The 27,823-nt window shown below is 48.3% G+C and overlaps 1 protein-coding gene across 6 annotated transcripts in view; it reads right to left on the reverse strand.

Annotated features, from left to right (window-relative positions):
- Nucleotides 1-3,193: 3,193 nt before the first annotated feature.
- sv (paired box protein shaven) overlaps nucleotides 3,194-27,823 on the reverse strand; it is a 244,571-nt gene continuing 219,941 nt past the window's right edge. For 5 of the 6 annotated variants that reach the window (XM_075687997.1, XM_075687984.1, XM_075687991.1 and 2 more), the window contains 3 exons: nucleotides 24,065-24,178; nucleotides 10,092-10,226; nucleotides 3,194-7,773 (listed from right to left, as the gene is read on the reverse strand). In XM_075687997.1, coding sequence (XP_075544112.1) covers nucleotides 7,667-7,773; nucleotides 10,092-10,226; nucleotides 24,065-24,178 — 356 coding nt within the window. In that variant the 3' untranslated portion in view covers nucleotides 3,194-7,666. The remainder of the gene's footprint in view (nucleotides 7,774-10,091; nucleotides 10,227-24,064; nucleotides 24,179-27,823) is intronic. The other variant, XM_075688006.1, reaches the window with a different exon arrangement.

The following is a 27,823-nucleotide window of genomic DNA, read 5'->3' on the forward strand; positions in this document are numbered from 1 at the left end:
ACCAGTCAACCCAAGCTACTCAGACATTCTGAATTACTATAAGGGGGTCCGAATCAAATACCCTCCACCCCACAACAGCCTAAATCAGCATGAAGCAACCTCTTGGAGGAGGCTGCAAGCAGGAACATACTCAAATCTAAACACACTAAGCAAGATGTTTCCCACCCGGTATAGAGACATTTGCCCCTGGTGCGGCGCCAAGCCCACCTTATATCACATTACATGGGAATGCGTTCAGAATCAACCATTCTTTTAAATAAAAGACCTGAGTGCGGAGCAGTGGGAGAGGGTGCTCTCCAGCAGCGACCCGAAAGTGCAGCATGGACTAGTAAGGCACGCTCACCGAGTAGCCACCCTCAGTGGTGCCCTGGAATAGGGGCGTCGACCCTGCGCAGATGGGGAATAAGACCGTGAAGACGGCCGACCCCATCTGCCACCGCTAATTTCTAACCAATTAGAGCAAATAAAGTTTTTCCTCCTCCTCCTCCGTGATTCGTCATCTTAGCATGGAGACTCGGGAAGTTCTTCTGTCGCCCTATACACTCAGCCACTGCACCTGACAACTGACAGTGGAGCCGTCTTGTGACTCTGCTGAAACCCGGGAAACCACCATACAATATTTTGTCTTATCGACCGATAGATAGCCTCGGCAAGCAGCGTCGCTGAACTTATGGAACGAATGTCATTGAGCAAACTGGAACGTCTATACTCAGAAAACTTATGGCTTTCCCCATCTTATCAACGGATTCCGAAGAGGCCGATCATCTATGGACGGCGAGACCGACCTGGTTTTTTTCACTCCAACGAATCAGCTTTGCAAGCGGTGGAATGCTTTTTGAAGAAAGGGCCATATATTACTACCTGGTACTAGAAATCACAAAGTTTCACAACAGTGGCCAGCAATGTGGCCACTACATCACGTTTCAATGTGCGCCAGGTCACTGTGGCGTAGTCGGCCATGAACTCGCCGACAGTGAGGCATATTGCTATATTGCTGATATAATGCGGATGGCTTCCTTGCGACCTCATACCAATTTCCTAATCGTGTCACTCGTGCGTGGCTTTACTATGATGCACATGGCCCATACACAGGCGCCGGCGTGTTTTCGATGCAGATGGGAAATTTCGAATGCCCGCGGATGTGGCGGTCACTGTTTAAGGTACGCAAGCATTCACTTCTTCTCGCCATCATTCATCACTACACGTTCACACCCCTTCGCCAGTTCAGAGTAGCAGGCTAGTGCGCCACAGTTCAGGCCGATCTCTGACTTTCCTGTGAGCCAAATTTCTCTGTTCTTCCGTAGGGAAACTAGGTGGGTGGCAATTTGTGAGGAATTCGGTCAACTGGGAAGTTGTGACGTATGCCAATGAATTTAAAGCCACGAAATGGTGAGCTGAAGTACCCCTTTTCTTTTCTTCTAGAATGCTGCAGTGACAAAAAAAAGGAATAATATATTTGGAACTGTTAGTGCTAGCCGGTAGTGGAGGTGAGCTAAAAAAAGAAAACAAATACGTGTCGGCGTTTATAAGTTTGTAAAAAAAATTGAGAGGAGGGTGGTAATGAGAGCAAGCCCTCGTTGCCATGAGGCTTGTCTTTACTAAGAGGCTACGCTTTATGCGCGCCTGTAGCATCAGATGCTAAATCATGTTTTGATTTTGTACGAAGCGAGGAATTTGGATATTAAGCGAAGAATATGCAAGGACATGTACCAAAAGAAACCATGCTTCACAGCAATGCAACCATTTTACTGTGTGCGGTAGCACAAAGCAGTTTTCTAAAAAAAGTAATCAGAACTTATTGACTTACAAGGTATATTGTTCCACAGTATATGTCGAGTAAACTTCACTTCGCTTCAATTAATAGATTTCTTTCATACTTTGCTTAGAGCAAGCTGCGATTACAGTGGCAAAGCGAGGGTTCTCTCCAACTTCCGGAAACAAGTTTTCTCCTATGCATTGCGCCATCGAAGACGCATCACCGTGGATCTCAGCTGCACTCCTCAACATTATGCAGTACAAGACCGCTGCTAGTTACCTTACCTTTTAAATACCGCACACCGGTGTTTATGACAGATGGTCACTCACCTGTGGTAAATGCAGTGCGGCCCTGCAGATGAATATTCCATTAATAAATATCTTGGTGATGCATCACATCGGCCACTTTTTTTTCTTTTTGCCTAACTAATTTCCTAAATTGCATTTTGCCTAAGCTAATGAAGATATCGGATTGAATGCTAATGATGTGTTTCCTGTGAACCCTCTTCACGTTGAGTCCAATTTATAATTTGCTGCTACTGGACCCTGCCACGCGTTGACTTTTATAATCATCTCTTGGCTGTTTGTGAGTCGCTGCTTGTAACTGCTTGACGACATCTTTCAGAGGAATCTTTAAGAGGAATCTTTAGCTCGGGCCCAACTCCGATGCCGCCTATCCAAACACACGTAGAAACGCTTTTCTGGGATAACCACTGGGCCGATTTTAGTGAAATTTGTTGCACTTGAGAGAAAAAAAAAAGTCAAATTCCAGTGACTGTTGGAAGCGGAATTTTTATTCAAGGCGTGAATATTTTAACAAGAACTTTCAAAAAGGGGTAAATCTGGAAAAAATATAGACGCAAGAAGTTTACAAATTCGTAGCTTTGCACCAAGAACAGATATCACAGTTATGTCAACTGCATCCGTTAGAGCATCGAAAGCGGACAAATTTAGTGTATCAATTTATATATAACGTTAATTTATTACTTCTTTAGAAGGTTTTCGCAAAAGTCCTACTCACATTTCGGTGGTATATCTGACAGCTTTCTTTATTACATAAATATTGGCCGCTTTAGAAGTACTAGTAGATGCAATTTACAGAACTAGGATATGGCCTTTCATTGCTGAGTTACAGAGTTCTAAACTTGATAGCCTAGTTTCCTGAAAATTCGCGATTTTGAACCATTTTTATTGAAGCATTGACGGCTTATATCGAAAATGCGCTACCAACAGTCAGAAGATACTAACGTTTTCTTTTAAATGCACCAGACCTCATTAAACTTGGTGCAGTGGTTGCCGACGAAAAGTGTTTCCTTTCCCATGTATTTACATGTGAGTCCACGAACAAGATTTCTCGTAAGGCTCGCTGCGAAGAATTTATCATTATCCTATAAGCGCATTCCGCGCTCAAGGAAAGAGAACCAAAACTTAGACAGTATATACTCATCGAGTTTTATTTCACGCAGTCATCAAACCTTGCACACTAGTCACTCAGCCCCGCACACGTACATTTTGTTCAGGCAACCTGTTCATGTACACAACCAAAGAAAAGATACAGAGCCGCGCGTAGCCTCTAGCCGACAGAACATCATTCAGCGTCGAGTTCGTTCAGCGCCAAGCGCAAATGTCTTCTTCCTGTTGTTTTTTTTTTATACCTCATTCTCTTGTACAGCACATTGGAAGGCATCGCACACTGCTTGAATACACAATAGTCGGTCAACACGAAGTTCCGCTATAGGCAAGGAATGGTGGCAGATGCACGCGAAGAGCCAAGAAATGAAAGGAAACCGTCTTATCCGCTTGACTTTTCACGAACAAGATTTTAAGTTTCCAGATTGATGCATTCAAGTTAGTATGTCACGTGACATGCTTAAAGAACTGTCAGAAATAATTGCGTCTACCGATCAGCCGGGGTACTGCAAAAAAAAAAAATGACTCCCACCTTTCTAAGCAGTGTGCCATGCTCTTCTTTGAGCCAGCCGCTACTGTTGGGCCAAGAACAGGTGTTGTGCAGAGCAGATTGATCAAATTAAAAAAAAACATATATTATCTTTGAAGAGAACAGATTAAATCTACACGCACGTTATGTATATGTGACCGCATTTGAGGAACGTTCGTGGCCTTTCTAGACAGAGATGGACGCTATACGCAAGAGTTCGGCGCCCTGCGAACTCCCAGCAAAACACCGGTATACATTCTTCATCTCCTGAACACACAATAACATTCTTAAGTAGCTGACCTTTACGCAATATTGTCAGGTGTTTACAGTTTGCACTGAGAGCGAAAAGAAAAAAAAAGAATAGTTTGGTGTGCGCCGCAACCAACTTCATTAATGTAGCTGCCGCCGTAATTTCATGCCTCGGAGTGTCCGCGGAAACAATCGTTCATTTTTCAGAGAGTAACGAGTAGCTCCACGAAATTCATGGGCCCACCTTTCGCTACCATTTTCGTTTGCCGCCACACCGGAGTGAAACGCTTCTCATCAGCACTCTTTCTGTCCGCGTCCTTCGGAAGCGGCGACAATAATTTCTGCTGTCAAAGCTTTAAAGCACACAAAAAAGCTGCGGCGATGCCTTCATCTCACAGCACCTGAAACCATCGTGCCGCTCCTAAATGTAACCAATATCCTCTAAAAAGATTCCTCATTTGTGTCACTCACTTATATCGCTACTAAAAAAAAAAAAATAAAGCGCCTACGGCGTGATGTCTATATACAGGGTGTCGTTCTTCATCACAGGGTGCAACTCTCAGAAACAATAAGATGAACAAAAACAAAAAAGTACGAATACAAACGCGGCAACACAAAGCACGAAAAAACAGGCAATAAAGAGGAAATCAGAACACCACATGAAAGCAACAAAAAGACGACGCGTATTGTATGTTGTCCTCCTTAAAAATACCTTACAACACACAACATGCCTTTTTTGAGAGGGAGGGGGGGATATGGAAGTGAACATCTGCCATGAGAAAGACGAGGGGATTTCGCATGTAGAGCGGGATGATACGCGGCTGTCCGGAAGAACTCCGCGGTCACCGTCTGCAATGTCGCACGCGGCATCATTCGTTACGCCCTAACAAGTGTGTATAAGCGCAAGCCAAGAAACGAGTCGCACACACAAGAAAACTCGCACACCAAGCAGACACAACCACGGCGGAAGGTAATAATGTACATCGTCTCTTTCGCAGGTGAACGGCTCTCTCTGTCCTTCGCGCCTCTTCTCCCGCCCCTCTTTCTATCATCTTCCGTCATAGGGTTTGTATAAATTAGTAACACATAATACACATTCGAAAAGCATGCCACTTAAAAGGGGTGAACCATATGAACTATACAATGAACTGATCTACGTCGTCTACAGCGAGAAGCCGAAGCGCAAGTCGACTCCTGCGGTTCGGCTTCGTGAAGCGGCTGCAGGCTTCGCAACCGACGAGAGCTTGGCGGTACAGCGGCGGCTCGCGGATGTTCACCAAGGAAGGCAAGGTATTGGATGCGAATATTTTCGGCCTTCCAGCAGGGCCTCCATGTTTTCAGCCTTCTTTCCTTTTTTTTTCTCTCTCTCTCTGACAAAAGCCACTATACCACAGACTTAATATTATTTTCGCCAGACGTCGTCCAAATGATATCTTCTTCAAACATAACATCTACTGGTACCTTTTCGACTGGACTAAATAAACTCTGGACGTGTCGTTTCTCAGAGCTGTTGATATACGACGTCCGACGCGTTTTTCATCCGTAATATTTTAAAAAAAAGTAATGACCTGAGTTAGCCGCGAATGAAATGCAGTTAAAGTTTACGAATCTCCAAGCCAATTGTCTCGTCACAACTTTGTTCGTTTTCTCGCGCAGTATAGTAGCCGGCGCCTAAAACAATGTAAGAACTATGAGGAGCGCCAGCCACTGCCGCTGAACTACGAAGCTCGCATCCCAGCTCTGCGCTTGCGCCGTCGTATAACAACATGCAGATAAGCAACAATATGCACTTGGCCATTGGATCGCTCTTTTTTTTTTCTTTGCAGGAACACGTGATGATAACGTTACAGCCAATACATTCTTCTTTTTCTTTCTCTCTCTCTCTCTCTCCTTTTCGTGTGGTGGCTGTGAAACTGCGAAATTACTCCGCAGACAGGTAAACGTGTGCGTAGACAAACGTAAAACTTTGAGCAAACCGTGGCGTGAGACCATGTAGAATCAGCAGCGTCGCCGTCGTCCGGAACTACGCCTTGTATGATACAAAGTAGAGCGGCGACGTAATACCTCTTCTGCGTTGTGTTTCGTTTCCTCCGATAAATACACGCAGTGCTATGCCGTAAATAATACGCACGAGGACAGTCCTCCAGAGGGAGAAACAAAAATAAAAACGAACAAGGGAGGGAGGGAGGGAGGGAGGGAGGGAGGGAGGAGGGGGTGGGGGAGAGGGTACACGGGTAAAAGGCTGTCGATGTAAACTAATAAGCACAGTTGATGTAAGGATGGATAGAAATATCCTGGCGACCAGATCAAGTCACACTTCTTGCGCCACAGCATATGGGTTTCGTTTTTTTTTCTTATGTCTCTGAGACGTGGCGGCGAAGATGAACGTTTTACACCAACTACCAGCGCTTGCCGCGGGAGCGACAGACACTTCTGAGCGTCAAAAGCGGTCGCCGCGTGGCTCCTTGCGCCTCAACGCGTGTTACGCACCTTAAAAATGCCCACGTGCCGATACTCAGCAGGATTCCCCTCGTTGTACTAACGCACTTGACACACGTGCATCATCTGCTGGCGTAGGTTTCTCGCTCCAGTATATCAAAATCAGTTCCTTTATTTCAGTTATATGTAAGACTGTATGTGTGTTGTCATTCTTCTTTATTTTTTTTTTAAAGAAAAGAACTGCTCAACTCCCGCGCAATGCTTTCTCGCTTGACAGAACCTGTCTTTATTGAGGGTTTAACTAGTTACTGCCTTAGCGCGTTATGCAAATGGACAGATAGAAATGTTTGCCGCGGGAATCAAATAAGTATCTTTTTTTTTTTCTTCCTGCCACCTTCACTTTTCTTGAGAACTGATTTATCGCGCCTGCCTGCTTAACTTAATTACTTTTCACGCGCAGTGATAGTTTTTTCGCTGCTGTCATTTCACAAAGGGCCCTAGACCATCTTTAGCGAGATTCCACAGCGTAACAGCAGCAGCACGAGGTGGAGCTTCCGCGGAGACCTGATGCGCAGATACAAATCGGCGATCCATGGAGACCACCGGCTATCGTGTCGCCATCGCAAAGGCATTGGTCGCGGGCGCGCTCCTCCAGGCGGGGAGCCACGCGGCTGCTTTCGCGGCGTCAGAATGACTTCTGGTAGTTGTATACGCTCTGGGTGGCCACATGTGTATTGTACATCGCCTCGTCTCGCGCAGCCGCCCCGCGCGTTCAATGTGGCGCGCCGCTGTCGTGCCGCACACACGACGTGGTGCGCCGGAGGCCCCCGTTAAACGTCGTCGCCGTCGTCATCGTTCTTGCGCGTCACGCGCTTCGCACAAGTCCAAAAGAGTCCACAAGGCGGACACAAGATCTTTGGTTTTCGCGAGGAACGGATCACCACCGACGCGCGGTTCTCGCATCGACGCGCCACACTCGTCCGCCGGCGGCTGCCTCCGCCGCGGTTTCCTCGTCCGTCTGTCCCGATCAGGCACCATCATCTCCACACGAGGAACGGCGCAAAAGTTGGCGGCCAAGTCCGGAGCCTGCGCAAGATGGTCGCCGCCGTCACCGCTGCCTCTGCCGCCTCGGCCTTCGGGCCTCAGGTCCGTTGTTGCGCTCTGCTGCACTCCGCAGTGCTGCACGAGTGAGCGAAGCAATGGCGGAGGCCTGCCGGCGGCAGAGCATGGGGGGCGTTGCTGTCCCGTGGACGCGGTCGGCGGGCCTTAGGCGTCCCGCAGGTGTCAGCAGCGCTCGCCCTTGTACGCGTTGGGGCTGAGCGGACCCGCACTGCTCAGGCCCGTGCCGGCCGACCCGGTCCTGGCGCTATGGGCGTAGTAGTAGGACGGGTCTGCAATGCGGGAACAGCGGGGAAAGGGAGGAGACGAAAACAAAGGCGTGGCGGGTGAGATATACGACCAAAGCACAGGCATCCATCACTGTTTTTCGTACGATGCGAAACTGTTACTGAAAATATTGCAAGCGTGCTTCACCGCACGGCACAGCTCTATGAAGGAGACGGTGTCGTGCCAATTTCTGCAACACTTGCGTCATTGTCGGGATAATGTAACGATTATATACCAACGTTATTCCTTTTCGCGCTTCGTCAGTGGTCAGTGCGCTGCTCCGCCCACGCTATTAACGGGATCGACTGGTTGTGAACTGTGACTGATAAGACAGGAATAAAATCGAACGAGAAGAATCCTTACATTATAACAAGAGCATGTACTGCGGTGAAGCTTGACAGCAATATTTTGAACAAACTCTCTTTCCACAGAACATCTTTCTCCCCGTTTTTCTTGCTTGTATGTCCCACATATGCGTATTGACCGGCTTTAATTGCCTCGTCCATGGTACTTACGCAAAGGCGATATATCAATTGACACACAGAAACGCAAAAGACACACGCGACAGCACCGTTCCAAACCCTTTCACGAAGATTAGTCCGCATTTCCAGACAAAACAGCTCTGTTCCGCCTACTTACACAAAAGCATGAATAAAATGGCAGTTATCATTACAAATAAAATACGCGCGCCAGGGCGGGCTTACATACTTGCACAAACATTATTCCTGAATTTGGAAGATGAGTATTACGCTGATAAGTGGACGTTCAGCTGATTCACAAGGCAGTCTTAAGGAATACTTTCAAGCGACGTTTATATATATTGTAACGGTAACGAAGAACGCCGCAAGTGAAAGAAGAGGAAGAGGGGGGCAAGGCAAAGAGAAGGGTGTGTCTTGAAAACTTTCTTGTCTAAACATGGAATACGTCACGCTGCAGCATCCCTTCAACATCCACAAACAAATGGACCAGGTCGAGCGTACCAACCGCACCATAAAGGACATCATTTCCTCCTACGTCTGTCCCATACGCGACGCCTGGGATGACTACGTCGTTGCTGCGGTTTTCGCCCTACACGCGTGCCAACAGGAAGCCACTCGCGCCACGCCGTTTCAGCTGCTCTACGAGAGGACGCCAAGGTTACCGCAAGAACACCTTCTTGGCTTCGACACGCCTCTGCAAAGAACGCTCTGCAAAAGTGGACTCCAACGAGACCCTGCGCCAGGCTCGCCTCCGAGCTCGGCTAGTAATATACTGCATCATCAAGCGCTTTTCAATACGTCTTCTCAGCAAAGTCTCCTTCCAACTGGGCGATTTAGTCATGGTTCGACGGGCACTGCGTTTACCTATCGACGCTGCGAAAAATGTTCCTCCCGGTTTTCTGTCTTTTTCCGTGTAGTGAAAGCTCTGGGTCCTGTGACGTCTCGTTTAGCGGCGATTCCGGAACTTGATGACGACCGTCGCAAACGCACTTTTCCTGCTCATGCCAGCCATGTGAAGCCTCACGTCCCTCGTGCAACCTCTAATAGACGCCTGTCTGACTTCTGTGCTAACTCAAAGGGAGAGGGGGCGGCGAGAGTAACGGTAACGAAGAACGCCGTAAGTGAAAGATGAGGAAGAGAAGGGCAGAAGACGCGTTGCAACATATAGAAGGATAGAGCAGCAGTGGGTCAAGGGAATAGTTGGTTTTTGGAACGGCTGAGATTCGGGCGTGTCGTGTACCGCTTGGAGTCCGTTAAAGGCGCCGGACTCCCGTTGCAATATGTATACTCGCAATTTCAGACAGCCTACGACTACTTGCAATGTTAGCATTATAGAATGCACGCGTGGAATGCAACTCGAATACGCTTGAACTGCTTGCTGAAGCGCTGATCATGCCGACAACATTGACGAAACAACTTTTCTTTCTCTTCAGGTGTCTTCCAGTAAGCTGGCATGTAGCAGTACCGAGGCGAACTCCAAGCCATGTTCTGCACATACCCGTAACCGACCATTACAAACCACGAGTGACGATTCTACCCAATTCTACGCGTGTTCTTGCAGAAATCTTACAGCTTTATTTACTGGTTACAGCCAAGGGTACAATAATGTGCGTTATACTGTAGTCCTTTACAAGCCGTTAATCTACTAAATGTTGATGACGATTCTGACGTGTAGTGTAAGTTACTCTACGCTTGTGCATTTGTGGTTCATGGCGTTTATGGGCAAAGGTTTTCGCGGACACTGCAGTGATGGAATCCGTGACATAATCATTACGCGGAGAGGAGAGAGGTGTAAAAATAAAGGCAAGCGGACCCAGGTAGGGCGCACTCGGGGGCCCACTCACTGATGATTCCGCTGGAGCCGTAGCCGTAGGCGCCGTATGCTGCCGCCGAAGAGTACTGCGTGTAGGGCGACGCGTAGGCGTAATCGGCGCCGGGGATGCCCGCCACCGCAGAACTGGCAACTGCGCTGCCCGTCACTGCAAGAGGAAAGAAGCGAGCGGGACGGTGAGACGAAATCACCCGAAACGACGATTTCAATCACAGTACAGCCACACTCGAAGACCAGAAATTGGTCGCCACTAATCGAATGCAGATAGCGCGTATAGCGCAGGGGTAACAGCGGGTACGATGTGAAACGTACAGAAACAAGTCTATCTTGCCATGCACATTAAAAGAACAAAAAGATCTTAATCAATTAGGTTCGGCGGAAATACGCAAGGTGGAGTAAGATTATTAAAAGTGGGCATTCACCTGAAAGTAGCATGAAACTCAACTGCGACGCTTCTCCAAAAAGAAAGCCTCGCAGTTGAAGAAAAATTCGGCCTCGACAGTGGTATCGAGCCGAACAAGACCCAATTTCAAAAGCACTCGCACCACTAACTGGACAGATGGTTGGACGAGGGCAATCTCTTCGACGACTCAAACGGTTAGGCAAAATTACCATTTCTTATCACTTTCAGGTGGATGCCAGTTGCTGCTCTATATATACATAATAAAGCGTTGAGGGCACTGTATTATAACCGACTCACTTTGGTGTATATCGCTGCTACAACAGGGTCTAAAAAAGCACTAAAGAGAAATACTAAAGCGAATTAAAGCTGCCAGAGCATTCACTCAAAAAGCTGTATCTGCACTTTTCTAGCGGCAGGAAGGCCGATTATTAGCGGTAAAAAATCAATGCCAAACGTCCTTTTCTTTAATACCACGCGCCCGAATCGCGACCTCAGCGATGCACCACGGACATTGCGACGTTTTTGTACACTTTCTGAGACCATGCATTTACGGAGGAAAAGTCGCGAAAAAAAGTTTATTTTTTTTTTATTTTTTGTTGAGCTTACTTCTGAGTGCAGTGCGATTCTCTATGTCATTAAACAATTAATTCGCCAGACATTCTATAAGAACGTACGGCGCCACGGACACCCTGTGCGAGAGGTACAAGCTGGCATCGCCGCCTGTACCTCCAGCTTTGTTTCGGTTTGTACAGCAAGACCGACACATTTAGCGCTACAGAGGTGCAGCCTACCAACATATAACATATGTATCTTTAGTGTCCCTTTGACGATACTCTCTTTTATGAGTATGCGCACATGCGAATAGCCAAAATTGCAGTCACTCCGGGATACGTGCATGCGTTTTAAGTGGTTACAGCTTTGCGAAGATAAACTTGAATAGGGTGCACGCTGACATCAACAAATATGCACTCTAACAGGCACGTGCTGCCAACTTGTCAAATGCCACATGTTCCTCTTAGCGCGTACTTCTCCCAAAGTGTACGTATAGCGTATACAGGCTCAAATGCGTGCAAACCATACGGGCTCAAGTACCTGATGGGTGTATATAATACAGCGCCGAGATATCAAGGAGTTAATGTGTGGAGGGGCAAATTTCGTCCAAAATAAACTTCTGAGAAACTATTAGCGCAAAACAGCGAAAAAGAGCGAAACGTGTGTATCCGTATTTTTTCGCTGTTCTTTTTTATTTTTTTAGTGCATGCGTTGCAAGAGAATATCGCGGATTAAATATTTGTCCACTTGAAATGGCACAACTGCAGCGCTCGGATTAAGAGAAGATATGTGCTCGTTACGGCCAGTATACCCACAAGCAGCGCCAGCGGCATCATAGAACACTCTGTTCGTCATTATTCTCCTTTTCAGTATTTCTTTTTATAATTCTCCGCTTCTGATGCGCTTTCTTAGGATGCCGCTGTAGACGAAAGCCACCGTTGTTCGACTTAACTGCATGGGAAAACCACAACTGCACCTACCGGGAACCATCCGGTGGTCCTGAAGCGCTGTACGGCTCTTACAGCGTGCTTCTATAAAAAAAAAGATCCAAGGACATCTAAGCACTTCTTATGAGTTGCGAATGCGAAAGCATTAATGTCCATTTGAACGCCGCTGAGCGGTCCTTCGAGTTATGAACTCCTCGCTGGCAAGCTTGCGCGTCGGAATGCTTGGCCAACAGCTCACAGCACAAGCCCGGGGCATAAGGCCGGTGCATAGCACAAGGCCGGTGCACTTCGATTCGTGATGTCACGATACCTTGGCCAACTGTCATAGAATCTAATGTGTACGCTCCCGAGTAAGCCTAGTACTGTTGGCGTCACCGCTTTCGCCACGCTGGGCTTGGCAATGGGAATTTCGGTCTAAGTGGCATGATGTCATAAAGCAGAGCACACAACCCTGCAATCTATGGAGGCGCTGGTTTAGCCCAGTAAGTACGACACTCGGCTCTTCAGCGTCGGGTCGCAAGTTCGAAACTCACTACCGCGAACGTTTTCCCTTCGGAACATTTTTGTACCTTATTTTTGTTTATAGCGGTTACCGAGGCGAAGCACGCGTGGTTAACACAGGCTTCCGAGATCGAGGATCACGTGACGTCGCCGCGATGCCCTCACGCAGTAAGTGATGCACCAGCGCGTGCAGCAGGGGTACCCTTTCGCCCACTCTGCTCCGGCGAGGCGCGCACGTAACGTGACGTCACAGCCAATGGGAATTTAGGCACCGTTTCGGTGCAGACGCCGGCTTTTCCGCTCAATGGGCCATTCGATGCTTTCGCATCAAAAATTCTGGCACCATCTGCTAGTGATTCCGGGAGAACTTAAACGGCCGACGCCTGCATCGGCGCTCAGTGCTTCAACCACGACGCATCCATTCAGCGCCAGTCAATGGCCATGCGCGTGCACAGCAGTACATGTGCTCTTACGTTCTATGTATACCGCGCCGGTACTCAGTCACCTCAGAAACTGGACAGCTGCATGTGCCTCAGGACGAGTGCTCAATTTTCCAACAATAAACAGCAGCATGTCCCACTGAAAAACTGCTTCCTCCACTCTCCATTTATCCGCACTACGGCGCTGCTGTTCGCATGCGCTGGTTGCCCATAGTAGTGCGAGCCCTGAGCTTGGAGCTTCGACGGCATATACAAGCGGTCTGATGTTTCCATTGCAAAGCCAGGGCGCTATAAACGTCTGGCCATGATAAACACCGCTTCTCGCTATTCATGAGACATTTTCTCGCCATTTGGTTGTACAGACTGTCGTGATGCCATGGCTAGGAGCTCAATGACCTTGTTTTATCGATGCCATGTTGAAGAGTGGAGCCCACTCTCATGCTGTTTGGTGATAAAGCCGATAACAAATGCGTATCATGGGCGCATTACAGGCTCCACAAAAGCAGGCATTTAGATTGACGACAAATAAGGAAATATTCTGAGACAAGGAAAGTGCAGCTTAGACGAAAGCTGTCCCGGGTGCTTCGGTGACCATCTCGTGGAGCGAATAGCAAGACACACCTCTGCATTGTTACGAAAATTACAGCGGATGTACGCGCACTCTTTAACGGCAAGCCCAAGAAATCGTGTTTGCCTTCTTCTTGGAATTGTGACACATTCAGAGAGCCGGCGCACCATTTTCCCACATTTCTCGTGCGGCAGAGTTCACCGAGTTATATCTATGCGGCTTGTTGCCATTCGTGGAGTCATTTGTATGTTTATCAGTCGGAGACTCGACTCCCACCCTCTCTATTTTTATATTATTTTCGCCATTTTTCTTTTCTTGGTCTTGAGTGATATCGCCTACAGCGCATCTTTGATAGACACCCGCGAACGGAGCCGCCCTTGCAGCCACCACGCTATAGGCATACGTTCTTCGGAAGCACCAATTTTTCCCCTCATAAGCTGCCAGGGTTGTTGGAGACACTAACGCGTTCGTGACACATACCTTCCAAACCCTAATTAACCAAGATTGAAGCTCCGCGGTTGCTAGATATAGATCTAAACGCGCTTAGCCCAGGACGAAGCACCAGCGGCGACGACGGTCGCATGAAAGCGGTATATTTTCCCGTACGGCCCATAATCATCAGCATACAGTACAGGAAAATTCTGAACCGTCGCGCTCAACAAGACTGGGCGCGCATTCGAAACCAGTGCGCGAGGGGTGGGGGCTGAACTGGACGAGAGGGGGGGGGGCGTTCTTGCGCTTCCTTTCTCACCGGCCGACGATAAGCACGCGCTTAAAGCGTGCGAAACGTCGACGCGACTTTCGTGTGCGTCGCTGCGGCGGCGGCCCATTTGGGCGAGTGGCGCGCGCCATAGAACGGCCGCGGCTCCGCTCTTCGCCGCAGCAGACGAGGGCGGCACTCGTCGCCGACGGCGCGATATGCAAATCAGCCGCTCGGTTAGCTCGCTCGCGCGCTCTCTGTCTCTCTCTCTCTTTGCGGCGCGTGTCGTTTTAGGCCCCGGCCACCTCGTTATCTGCGGCTGCGATCGCGCTCCTCCGCGCTGTTTTCCTTTTTCTCAAGCCCTCTCGCGCAAACATGGCCCCGCCAGGCTTGGCTTTCCTGCTAACCTTTCACCGCGGTGTCACCCTGCGGGAAGGGCAGGTCGATATTTGCGTGACCTGGCGGCACGTTGGGCGTGTATACCGCGTATGCATACGCGCTCGCTTAGGAGCGGGTGACACTGAGAAAAAAAAAAGTAAAGCGAGTCGCTTAAGAAAGTGCGCTCGGGTTTTTGTTATAGAGTGACACATCACTATATCGTTTCGCACTATAGGCGAGTGGAAAAACAGAGAAGGAGAAAATAAAATGCTCGCCACTTTGTATGATAGTTATGTTTAGCGGCTGCCTCTCATGCACGTGTGCACTATTCAAGCGGACTCAAATGTAGCGTATACGTGCACCCTTGCGCGAACACCTACAGTTTCTAAGAGCGCGTTATTAATTTCCTGATATCCCGTTGTGGAAGGACACCTAGGCACTAATTTTCCTCTGCGCAGGATGGAGTGTGCATGCTGCTCCGCAGAGGGCGAACAACGATGGTGCAGCGCAACTCTTCTGCATGGTAGAACGAAAAGTAAGAAACTAACGCATCGCTCATATCTCTTCTAGGATATTATTTAAGGGTTTCGTTTGAGGTTTGTGTTGACTGCACAGACACACCATTTTGGTATACGACTGAGTAGCTCCCCACGAGCTGTTCGAGTTCTTCAGCATTTGGTGCACTATAAGGGTGGCGTCGGCACAGTCTGTCCTCTGTTTTGTTGACTCTATGAGGAGAAAAAAGGCCATTTCTATTTGCCGTATCCGATCGTTCTCTCCCCCCCCCCCTTTTTTTTTCTTCAACTGAACTGAAAACAAAAAGTGAAAGGCACCTCGCCCTTGCAATGGCAGACCAGATCGGGCTTCTGGGCTGGAGCGAGCCTTACTTGGTTCCACGCAAAGGTGGCGCAAATAACGCAACCTGTCAGCGCCTATGCCCTTTCCGGGAAACATACCCTCTCCTCTCAGCGCCTAGAAAATCCCGAACCTGAGCGTTAGTCTACATTTACCATTATGGTATTCTGAGGCTGCAGCATTTCGTTTTGTACAAAATTGAAAAAGCGCTGATACACGCAGACTTCCGAGTGCGTAGTGTTATAGCGGGTGTTTCAGTGAACACATTAAAAATATTGTAAAGCTTGCCTGTGGCAGATAGCACAATTCTAGTTCATGAGCTGGTCTACTCGAAGCGGCGGACACTGCTTGCAAAAAAGAAATTTAATGCGTAATCGACTAATTAACAAATATCACTAATTAAACTTGTATCTAGTTACATTATGGCCCATATTGCAATTTACAAATTCTGGCCGTGGAGTTCTCAAGGTGGGTCCACTTGGAACGAATTCTCAGGATGACACCAGTTTCGAGATATTAATTTCCGAATTTTGCGGAGAAATACATTGGCGTTCCAGTTACTTTTGTGCTTCAGTGCATTAAACGATGTTTTGGTAAGAAAGTAATAAAACACCTCATGAACGAGAATTGTGATATATCTGGCACAGGCAACCTTTAAGAATTTTTGAAAGTGTTCACTGAAACACCCTCTATATGGACAACCACTATATGGAGTGCGTCCGAATAAATACTCCTAAAAGTTGTTTTTAGCATAACGAAGACGTGAGTTCGTGCAGCTGACGAAAACACAAAAGGAAGAAACCTATCTTATTTAAGTTTCCTTCTTTTGTATTTACCAGCGCGGCGCTCTTACGACCTTTCGTAATTCGGGAAGCCACCTGATCTAACATCATGAACTCGTTGTTGGCCTATATAGTCGGCTCGCTAAAGGACATATTTATCGGTAGAAAAACAAATGTAAAAGCAAGAAAAGAAAGAACGATAGCACTGGCGGATTGTGCGTCTACACACTCGTGTCGTCGTTCGTGTGTTTCGCTTTTGTGCTCGTCTGCCTACATAGCGGCAAATTCGCCGTCTAATCTTATACACAGTGTGCGTGCACGGTGGTTGTCGGGCTTACGACCTCGCCAGCTCGCGAGCATTTCTCATTGCGGGTCCAGCGGCGATGTACAGTATCGAGTTTGTCTTCGGCCCCATGTGCTGAAATCAAGCGAGCAGACGAAGGGCGCTGCCGCGCGTAAAAGACGCGAGGACCGCGAACACTGCGTCTTTGCGCACGACCCCTCCAATACGTCGAGCTCGCGCGTGGCGAGCTCGCAGAGGTCGCCGACGGCGCGGCATGGTAAACACGGGCCCGTGCTTTACACGGGGTGTGTGGGGGGGGAGGGCACGGGAACGCCCCAGCGGCGCCGGCGGCGGCAAGCAGGCGTGGGAGCGCGCCCAGGGGCGATGTGTATCGGGACAGTACGCGCGTTCGCCACGTCGACCCCGGATCTGCATAATTATGCTGGCGTTCGCCTCGATGAGGCGCACTTCTTTGTTTGCTGCCACTCAACGCGGTCGCGGAGCCCAGGTACTGACACTTCAATTCTGAAGAGAGAGAGAGAGAGAAACAAAAACAAAAACTGGGGGATACACCGTGACGTGTCGACATTGCGCCGCGGCCGATGATCTATGCTTCATAACACAGGCCGCCTGCGGGAAAGTGAAGGCGTTATGATTCTGGGATACTTTTCTTGGTGCTGTGGAACCTTCCAAGCACGTTGAAGCTTCCCAATACCGTGTTGAAGAACGCTCGAGTTATCCCTCACCTTGTCATGCATATTAAAGCATGCGTTGTTGCGTCTGCGTATCTCTTGTGCCAATTTACTGTCCTCAGTGTCATCTACTCAGTGCGAGGCGTTCGCTGTATTTCGACACAGGAATTGTGCAAACTGTAAGACGAAAAGAGAAATTCCAGCGCGTCACACACAGTTCAGAAGCGGATGTAATTATCAGTATTACGCGAGCTTTTCTGGAAGCGAGAATAGCAAACATCAACAAGGATTTACCCCTTTGCGGCATAGCTCGGTGCTAAAGTGTGAAAACACTTTTCTCTCTGTCAGCTTACATTTAATGAAACTATCTACACGAGCTCTGGAGGCCAAGTGAACCAATTTTCTACGAACACACTGTTGGTGCAACTTAAGCCCTGCAAAAGGTAAGCACGTGGAACACTGGAAATGCTAATCGTACGTCGCGCCTTTTTGCAAGCGCGGTGCATGCGCTGATGTTCATAAATAGGTCAGTCCTATTGCAGCGCCCAAAACCGTAAGGTTCACGAGTCCTCTCTAATGTCACAAATATTTGCGACTGCATTAGCACCAGCGCCTACAGATACAGAAACCAGGCGATCGACGCGCTGGCTTCAGCTATCGCGCTTGCTTGTTATTGCGTCATAAACGAACAGCGCGTATAGTTGCGGCCGGAACGGCGGCCTGCGAGTCGCGCGACGCTATTTCTCGCTCCAAGTCCGTGTAAGCCGACCATGGGTTCAGCTGCGCGGCTGGCGCCCTCAGTCACTACACGTGACCAGCACTTGCCTGGCGCGGCCGAGAACTGCGAGAAGCTGGAGCCGTAGCCCGGGATGGCCCCCTGGACGGGCTGCAGCACCGTTAGCGACGAGAGCGGGCACGGTGCCTCGGCCTTGGCCGGTGAAGGGCTGCCCTGGATCTCGCTACCGGTCGCCGCGGCCGCTGGGGGAGGGAGAGGGGGGCAGCGTGCGGGACGCCGGCGCAGGCTTAGGGACAGGCAAAGCGCTTTCGGGGATCACACTACGCATGCCAGGCGGGAACGGGCCGTGCCACGCGCACCTCAATGTTCTGCCTCTCGGGTGGCCGGCTCGAGCTTCGTGTCGGCTCTCGGGGCACAACGCACTCGTGCAAGACCACACGGCGTGCGCACGGAAGCCGACAAGAAATTCGAGTGGAACCGCATGCTCGTCTTTCGCCTGTGCATGTCCCGTGTGCTTCGACTGCGACCACCAAGCGTTTCGAGAAATGGCCACTCTCGTGCGTTCTCAGTGCTCGCCGTCTCCGCACATGACACAACGTGCAACGCAACGCATAACCTGAAGCCGGTTTCGTCGTCTTTTTCTCTATTCTTTTATTTCTTGTGGCGCAGCCATCCAGCGTCGTCCATCACATCTTCCATCACGCTTTCATCTGCATGAGGTCAATGCTGTTGGTAGCGTCCGAGTGCAATGAACCACGCTTACAGCGGCGCAACAAGGCGAAGCTCTCATGCGGCTGCAACAATATCTCACCTCTGTGTGACGACAATCAGAACTTCGCGGTTTTATCGACTTATAATTTTGAGGCTTTTGTAGCATTTTGTGGCTGCTCACATCGAAGTTTTAAGTTTTCTGCACATGTTGCGCAAAAGGTGCACGAAACATGCCCACTAATAAAATGTGGAAAAGGCTGCTTGCCTGTTTAATGAGTAAGAACATTACGTTTAGTGGAAAACGATGAAAACAGGATTGTTTCAACTACATTTTGCAATCGCACTGCCTTTCGCGAACCTCACAAAAACGGCGCAGTCGTTTAAAAAGAAAATAATAATAATAATAAAGGCCTTCGCCGCCTGGACCCGCACAGCACAGAATTGAAAAATATACTGCGGTGGTCGCACACAAAATCATTCATGGTCCCTATCTTTTTCTGAACGCGTGCGTTGACTGCAGCAATACCATATATATATATATATATATATATATATATATATTATTGGCGAGTTGGTGACAACATATTCCTAAGGCTGGGCAGCGCAAAAGGAAGTACACGCTATGAGCGCTGACTAACAACTGGTTCACTTTTTCGAACAAGTGCTCAAATATACAGAGAATGTGAACATGTGATGAAGCGACGCGTACAAGTGGTGAAAGCGTGGCATCCTATCTTGCCGTTCAAAAACTCCGTTTCTTTATCATGCAGAAAGATAGAAGTCTGGCTGACGCATGCGCCTGAGTTGGAAATCAAATCAGCCGCGAGAGTGTGGAGGCCTACTTTATGCATGTCAGCTCAGGCGCTTGCGTCAGTCAGACTTCTATCTATCTGCATGATAAAGAAACGGAGTTTATGAATGGCAAGATAGGCTGACACACTTTCACCACTTGTACACGTCACTTCATCACATGTTCACATCCTCTGCATATTCAATCACTTGTTCGAAAAAGTGAACCAGTTATTAGCCTGCTCTAGTATAGTGTACTTCCTTTTGTCCTTCGTCCGGGTTGCGCTGCCCACCCCTAGGAATATGTACGTTTTGAGGCATTGTCGCAGACATTACTGATCAGACCAATCAACGGTTTTAGGTAATTTCTTTAAAAAAATAATGTGAACTTCGCTTCTAGCACTGATGTGAGCAGCCTATTTGCATACGCCATTAATCTCAACAAGATTTTCCCTCTACTTTTGATCAAAGACTAAATTTCGTTATCTCGAGAAAAAATATACATACGTGGCACGGCCCTCATTTCATTCGCAGTGGAAATGACACTCTGATTTCTAAACAGCACTACATCTCGCAGGACTGCATGCATATAACTTGCTGTGGAACTTTTATTTATAAACACCAATACATTGCAAGCAGGGAACCTTCAGGGTGTCATGCATAACCCTGTAGCTGAAAAGCACACCTTCAACTGAAACACAGTTAGATAAATGCGTTCTTTCACCAAAGCCTTGCACATGAACTGCACTGGATGCCTGACATTGCGTTGGCAAATATTTTGTTTGATTAGAACTTAGGGTAAGTAACTATTAGGTCGTTTCAGGTCAAGAGCTCACATTTATGAACGAATAAGAGTATATAGAAGATACATGAAATAATCCGATTGAATATATGCGAAATTCCGTAGGGCGGGTTTCCAAACACTTCTCGGGTGACACAAGCAAGCGAGGCCAGGAAGGAACATAACGCTCTTAGACTTGAACCTTGATGGTGGTCATTTTTCGGCTGTGTCGACAGAGATGCGTGGAAAACCAGATGCGCGGAATTTCGCATAACGTCTTGGTCACTACAATAGTGGCTAAGTTACAGAATCGGCACACTGCCTTCGTTAACCGAAAACTGTGAAAGATCCCATGTCTTTGGCTTTCTGATAATGCAATGCCGTTTTTAATGGCTTCCCTCCTACTTGAGACAAAGTAATGATATGGAATGCACACCTGCCAAGTAGCCTCACTAGCCATTAGCGTAGAAATCAACGTCGAGCTTTAAATAAGAAAGCTTGCGCCTGCATGTCACGCAAAGACTTTGGAAAAAAAAAAAGGCCTGAATATGAGCTGGCCTTTCGACGGCTATTTTTGTCTAAAGGGTTGGCGTTTTTCGTTGAGTTTGAAGCGAGCATTAGTCAGTTTTGCAAGGAGCAGTGGAAGGAGTTAGTTGGAAAGGGGCATTTGCAATGCAGTGCCATGTGTTAGGCGCGCTGCCAAGCAGCATGCAGGGGTAGCCGCCGGTCAGAGCTAGTCGCGAAAGCGCTGGAGGAAAACTGCTGCAGGCTTGCGAGAGACAGCCGGCTGCGGCGACGGCCTCGACATCCATGCAGCGTTAACCCTTTCACCGCCCGCACACCATTCGTCGGCTTCTATTTGGTGCGGATACGCACGTATTTAAAGCAATGTGAGATATTCCTGGAATTGGGCGCATACGCTATGCCGATGGTATCTAACATATGTTGTAGCGCTCCCTGTAAGAATACGGCCCGTGAAAAAGAAAGAAAAAAATCCCCCGACGTTCAAAGAATGGTGCACTCAATGCTGATTTTATGTCAGAAATACCAAGCATTTGATCAAATTGCCGCTTTTCCTTAACGTTGTCTGCTAAAGTTGCGTTCTCATCACATTAGTTAATTAGTAGGCATTACCAATGCTAGTTTAAAAACTTAGCATGTATAAACCGAAGCAAAGGTAGCATCATAGTCCTAAGGATTCTGTTAGCACTCATGACCACTTGGGAGAGTCGTTTCATAGGTTTGAAGCTAGTTTATGTAGAAAGATTCGTGATTAGGAAAGCGGCGAAAAGACGTAAGAGGGCCGAAGAACGAAGGAACACAGTGGTTTTGAGTCTTTGCGCGCTTTCTCAACCATGAAGTCACTGCAACTGGCCCAGTTCGCCATTTTGTCATGTAAAATGTCCCGTTTTCGGGGCGCTGGCTGATATTATGTCGAAACACTAACCATAAAATATATTAGAACAAAGAAACCTTAAATTTATGAGCAAATTCAGCTATGAAACCCATCATGTGCTTCGTTTATTGATTTATTCACAGCAGAATGTTTACAGCCGCGTAAGCTGTGCCAGTGAGACCTGCCTCTCTACCGCTGTTTCGTGTCTTCCTTACACACCAATGCTCCCGCGTCCCGAACCACAGAACAGTGTGACGCTTATCTGTCGCAGAAATCTCGACGCCCTTCCAGAAGTCGTGGACGACGGTTAGACTTCAAGAAGGCAAGGCGCGGTGGCGCAGCGTTTCATCGCCGCCGCCTGTGCGAGGCCTTCCGAGAATCAACAGTTCGCGCGCTCCCGGCAACAAAGAAGAGCGAAAGAAAACGCGGAGCGACATCTGAAACGCTTCAAAACAAAGATGGCGCAGAAGAGAAGGCGCGCTGTCCCCCCATCTGCCCCTTTCCGCCCACTTCTTGCGGTGCCTCCGCAGCGACGCGCTTCTTGACTGACGGGCCGACCGGTGAAGCGACGCGCGGCGAAACCCGGACATCTCGCGTTTCGCCCGTCTTGTTGGCCGCCGCCACTGCCGTCCCGCGCTCTCGTCTTCTCCGCAGCACTATCGCGCTGTGCGGGAAAACAAAGAGGCTCGCCGCGGATGGCGATGTGACGGCGGAGGAGGCAGCGGCAACGAACAAGACGCCTGTCCGCTTGAACGCGATCGCACGCGCGTCCTTTTCGCCTCTACTTATGGGGCGCGCGTTCCATGCAACCCCCCCCCCACCCTTCATGTGCGTCCCCCTATGGGAAGAAGACAATGTCGAAGGCGGTTCTCCACGACGTCCCCGCCTCCGCTCCACTCGTGGCACGTTGCCTCGGCAATATCGATTGGCGGCGGCTCGCCAGCCACAATCGCAAGGCCTCAAGAAAAGCTTCCCCGTTTGCCGCCGCCTGCCGCCGCCTTGTCGTTGCTCGACCCTCGAGCCTTACAAGGCTTTCAGCAAGGTAGGGAAGGAAGGCGTGCGCAGATGACCCCCTACGTTGAGGAAAGCACGTTCACAGCCGTCTAGAAACCAACGGAGATCAGAAGCGGCTTTCGTCTTCTTTCCTTCATTTGCCGTTAACGTCTTTGCGATGAATGTCCCATGGTCCCAGAATGTAGCAGTGATTCCAACGAATGTATCGCAGCACCGCCGCCACTTTCATTGTGGATATGCTCAACTAATATGCCATCAAAGAGGCTTCGAGCCTGAGCGGGCCCTGACCCCAGTCTACCTGCGTTGAAAGCTTGACGGGAGAAATATCTAAGGCATCACTTGGGCCCTTCCAGAAACACGTTCGTCAACCTTCATTTCAGAAGCTTCAAGCCCGTCATCTAAGCTCTTTGTAAAGCGGTACTATGCCTCCGATCAGAGTCCTAGGGGACGGACACTTCTAGAGAGAGCGAGAGAAATAAATTTTACCACATGTATGACCATTTTTGATCACGCTTCGGAAGAGAGTGGCAAAATGGGGTAGCCTAAGGAAATGCTACGACGTGGTCTATAAACGCAAAAAAAAAATCGTCACGATTATGGAGCACGGCGTTCAGATTTGTTTTCTTTATAACTGTATTACAAACATCATTAATTTCCGCACTGAGGTAACGCGAGTAGCACAAACCAAAATGGCAACGACCTCATCTAAGGAACCGTAATGTTCCGCAAAATATTGTATTCTTATAGTGACTCGTCATGCACGTTGCAAGCCTGTTTCGGATTTTGTGTCACTAACATTACTCGCATCAGATGTTTTCGTTAGCAAGTGAATCGTATTCAGCGGCAGTTGCAAACACACAAACTGGTTATACGTCTGTAACAAGCATCAAGGTAACGTTCACGAGGTGTCAAGCAGCGGCAGATTACTATTTTGCAAAGAGAGCGCAAAATCATGCTAACCGATTGTTTTACATTATTAATGGTGTTTTGTTAGTCTTTATACACCAAGTCGTGGGGCATTAGAAGTTGTGGTAAGTTAGTGGACTGCTGAGTTGTCTTACAAGAAGATTAACTTACGCACGCTTCGCTTTTTCTGTTTCTCTCTCCTTCTCTGCTCAGTGTATGCGAGTTATTGCGCAGGCAACAAACCAGTGAAGAAATTCAAACGAATATCCAAAAGTGAGCGACATCGATCTGTCGGTATTATTATTCGATAGCATCGCCCCATATAGTGTCTACGCTCACGCTAGCTCTCTCTTCCCCAAGTTAGTAAAACACCATGCGATGTGCAGCGAAGAGTGCATCTGTTGACGTACCCTCGAACTGTGTTGAGAAAAGAAAAAAATATTTCGCGTCTAGAAGTAAACCCCGCTGCGATCAGTGTGTTCGTTTTACTGATATTATTTTGTTCGCTCAGCATAGCTGCGCAACATAGCTTCAGTGGAGTTTGGTATATACCTGGATGGTAGGAGTGTGGGTTTGGACTAGTTTCAATGAGCGACGCTCCGCTGTTGACAAGGGACTTGACTTCTTGCATGCTGATGGGCGTCAGAGGCGTGAGCGAATTGCTGCCTGTTTGGAACAAGATGCCAGCACACACACAAGCACACGCCATTAGCAAGAGCACAGGCGCTTTCAGGAAGCAACACAAGTCAGCTTTAACGTGTTACGACCTCTCGTTCTCGAGAGGGAAATCTCAGTTACCCAATGTTAGGCACTAATAAATAACAATATAAAGGCACCCGCTTCCGTCACGCATGCGGTGTTCTAAGACTTTATTCTGACGAATAAGGAGAAAAATGATTTTTTTTTTAATGCAGTGAGAGAAGAGGCGCGAATAATGTTTTAGCGGCTACTAAATACATGAATGTTAAGAATAATGGTTGAAATGAAGCTTGGAGATAAGACTATACGTATAGCTTGTTGCAATTTTTATACGGTGAAGAACTCAAATGTAAAGTTCTTTTTTTCATTTTTGTTGTCATGAATATTACGTGCGAACTTTGAGTATGGTATGCATCGGGGTTTTTGTGAATCGCATTAACGATCCTTAACTTTCATTCAATTTTTTTTTTTTAGCTCAGGCATGGTGCTAACATATTCGAGTGCTTAGAATATAGCCTCTTCTCTTTCATTTTACTACGCAGGAAGATGAAAACGTGGAGATAATAATCTTTCAGCAACACTCAACGAGGCCCTTGAAAAATCTGTGTGCTACAATTACTTGAGCAGAAAGTGAAGCGTAATTTCATCATAATGGCTACAAATATATATAGCCTAAAAGAAAACGTTGCATCCTTTGGTACTTATCTTCTCCCCAAACAAAATCTAACTTGAGTGCCCTTCCTTGACGCTGCGCTCTCGGTAATTTCAGGTCACGAACGCCATGCGCCGTATCAGCGAGGCAAAATGTTATCGTCAAGAAAGTAGTGAGCGCAGAGTGTTAAAGAAAGAAAACGCACGCAAGACAGATTACGATGATTGTTTGGGGAGTAAGATAAGCCCAAAGCATGTATTGATTTTTTTGTCCAGAGTGGTAAGTGAAATCGAAGGCATCGAAGTGTCTTTCTATCATCTATAAGCGGTGCCGTTGTACACGAGCTTATAGCTCTCATTTTCTGCCCGAGCATTAAACTATAGCGCTGTCGAGTGCGAATACAATGTCTTATTTTCATCTACTTTGATTCGTGATAGAATTCGCTCAGACATGCGTGACAGAAATGCTGTGCCTAAAACTAAGAAGAACAAATTATACAATGTTGCGGGAAATTAATCGCGAAGGATGCACAAATTAAACAATAAATGAAAGCAAAGAAGAGAAGCAAATCCCTGAGAAAGTGTCAGGAGCAAAAAAAAAGAAAAAAAAAGGAAGGAGCAGGAAAGCAGTGCGAATGTTATGCAGCCAGCGTGTGCAGTGCGGTGCGCAGCAAATGAAAACCCTCAGACGCCACTCAAAGCGACAGCATCCCTTCCCCATGTGAGGCGGCAGGGCTAAAGCCACGGAGAGAGTGTTGTTTGAATGCCAAACTATCTCTCCTAGCGAATGTTAATACAAATAAAAAATAAACGCTGCAAGGTGTCGTCGTCAAGCTGCTGGCGACTGCCCTCGGAGAAGCTGCGCTACCCGTCGGCTTATTGGCGTTAGCATAGTGCAGGCGTGCCTCACCAACACCAGAAAGATAGCAGGAGACGTGCACGTCGGAAGCTCCCCATATTCTCTTGTCTTTATCACTCGTCATTTGCTCCGTGTCTGAGCGTGACACTGAGCTTTTCTTTTTCATTTTTCTTGCATATATTCTTCTGCCACCTGAGAACAGCGTTTCTGAGCTTTGACAATGTGCTAGATCAAAAAAAAAAAGGAAAAGAAAGGGCTCGCGCATTCAAGCTAGGGTGCCCTGTTAAATTCGAAAGGACTTGGGGTGCAGTCGTTGAAACAACCATACTTCAGGACGTGATATTGCGGAATCTATTACCGAAGGCTGAAGCGACGGCGTTTCAATGGCAGAAGAAAAATATGGGCCCTATTCTGTGCAGGCTGAAAGAAGCCAGAACGGTTAAATTGAATGCACCCTGAAAACTTGAAACGTAGGCTACACAGCGTTGCCTGTGCAATATGAACCAGAACAAGCATTTTCCATCCTTCATCCCCAAGCATTCCGATTTTTTCGAGCAATTCAGAATTACGCAGTTAATAACTAAGCTACCGCCACCCACGTCGTTGCGTTCATCATTTTGTGTCTGTAACTTCTTGGGAGACCTCGGGGTAGACCCATTTTCAGATTCATTGATTGATTGATTGAGTAAATTTAACGTCCGAAAGCAACCTTGGACCATGAGAGCTGCCGTAGTAAGGGGCCTCGGATTAACGTCCGCGACCTGGGGCTCATTAATGTGCTAAATCTTAGCACATGAGCGGGGTCTTTTTTTCTTCTTTCTTTTTTTGTTTCTCCTTTCGACCTTCATCAAATCGAACCTGCAACCTCGTGCTAAGCAGCAGAACTCCATTACCACTGAGCTACAGCGGCATGTTGTGGCTATGGTGTTGGGCTGCTGAGCACGAGGTCGCGGGATCGAATCCCGGCCACGGCGGCCGCATTTCGATGGGGGCGAAATGCGAAAACACCCGTGTACTTAGGTTTAGGTGCACGTTAAAGAACCCCAGGTGGTCGAAATTTCCGGAGTCCTCCACTACGGCGTGCCTCATAATCAGAAATTGGTTTTGGCACGTAAAACAACATAATTTATTTTTACAGCGGCATGTTATTCATTGAAAGCCTCAACGGAAAATGATACGGACTACGGCTCGCAGGATTGATTCTAAACTGTTTCTGCTCGCCAGCACCGATTTCACGAAGTTCCTGGCCGCTAGTTTACGACGTCATCTCGACGACCGAAATTGCAGCACATTCACGCCTATAAGCCGTTTTTTTTCCCAGCTCGGCATGATTGGCGCAGGCCAGTGTTCCGGCACCATCACTGGCTATGAAACGTGATGCCAAGGCCACAGCCGACGCGCAGCCAGCACCTGGCCTGTGCATTAAGCTAGGGCGCCATCTGTGGACATTATTTGCACTGTAACCATTACGTGACGGCCGCGTCGAAGCCAGTCGCAAGCCAAGACGGCTGTCACCCGCCCCCGGCAACAGCTGCGCGCCGTGTGAAGTCAAGAGTGAAGCCAGCGCGTGTCGTTCCGCGCGGGGCTGCTGACCGCGAGTCTCAGGTGCGAGCGGGGAGGGAGAGGGCGTTACGCTGTGTGACGCATTTTACGCCGCTCAAGCGTTACCCGATCTCGCCATCTCCAATGACTGCGGCGACATCGATCCGACAATTAGCGGTCATTTCTGAGCAACCTTAGTTTGTTCGGAAGAGAACACATATGGCCGAGGGCACCATTGTGAAAAGAGCTGATACGAACGATGAGCTTTGCGCATGCTCAGCCTTCGCAACAGGGAATCACGCAATGGTAGTCAGCGTATAAGCTGTGTGCTGAGGCCGCTCTTTCCGCCGTGCACACAGGGAACTGAAGTGTGTGCATGCTCGCACAGGCGTTCGCGTGTCAAGTCCGGACAGCGCAACTCCTATACTACATGTCTGGATGTTGCGCGAGTTAGCTGGAGAAGCTACCGTCGCAGGAATCATGGAGCCGTGTTTTGTAAGGATTCTTTTCCTTCAAGTTGACTCACTTCTTAACGCGCGGATATAGACCGGCGTTACGCG

This window comes from Dermacentor variabilis, chromosome 1 (assembly GCF_050947875.1).
Source record: "Dermacentor variabilis isolate Ectoservices chromosome 1, ASM5094787v1, whole genome shotgun sequence".
In the NCBI taxonomy this organism is placed as follows: domain Eukaryota; kingdom Metazoa; phylum Arthropoda; class Arachnida; order Ixodida; family Ixodidae; genus Dermacentor; species Dermacentor variabilis.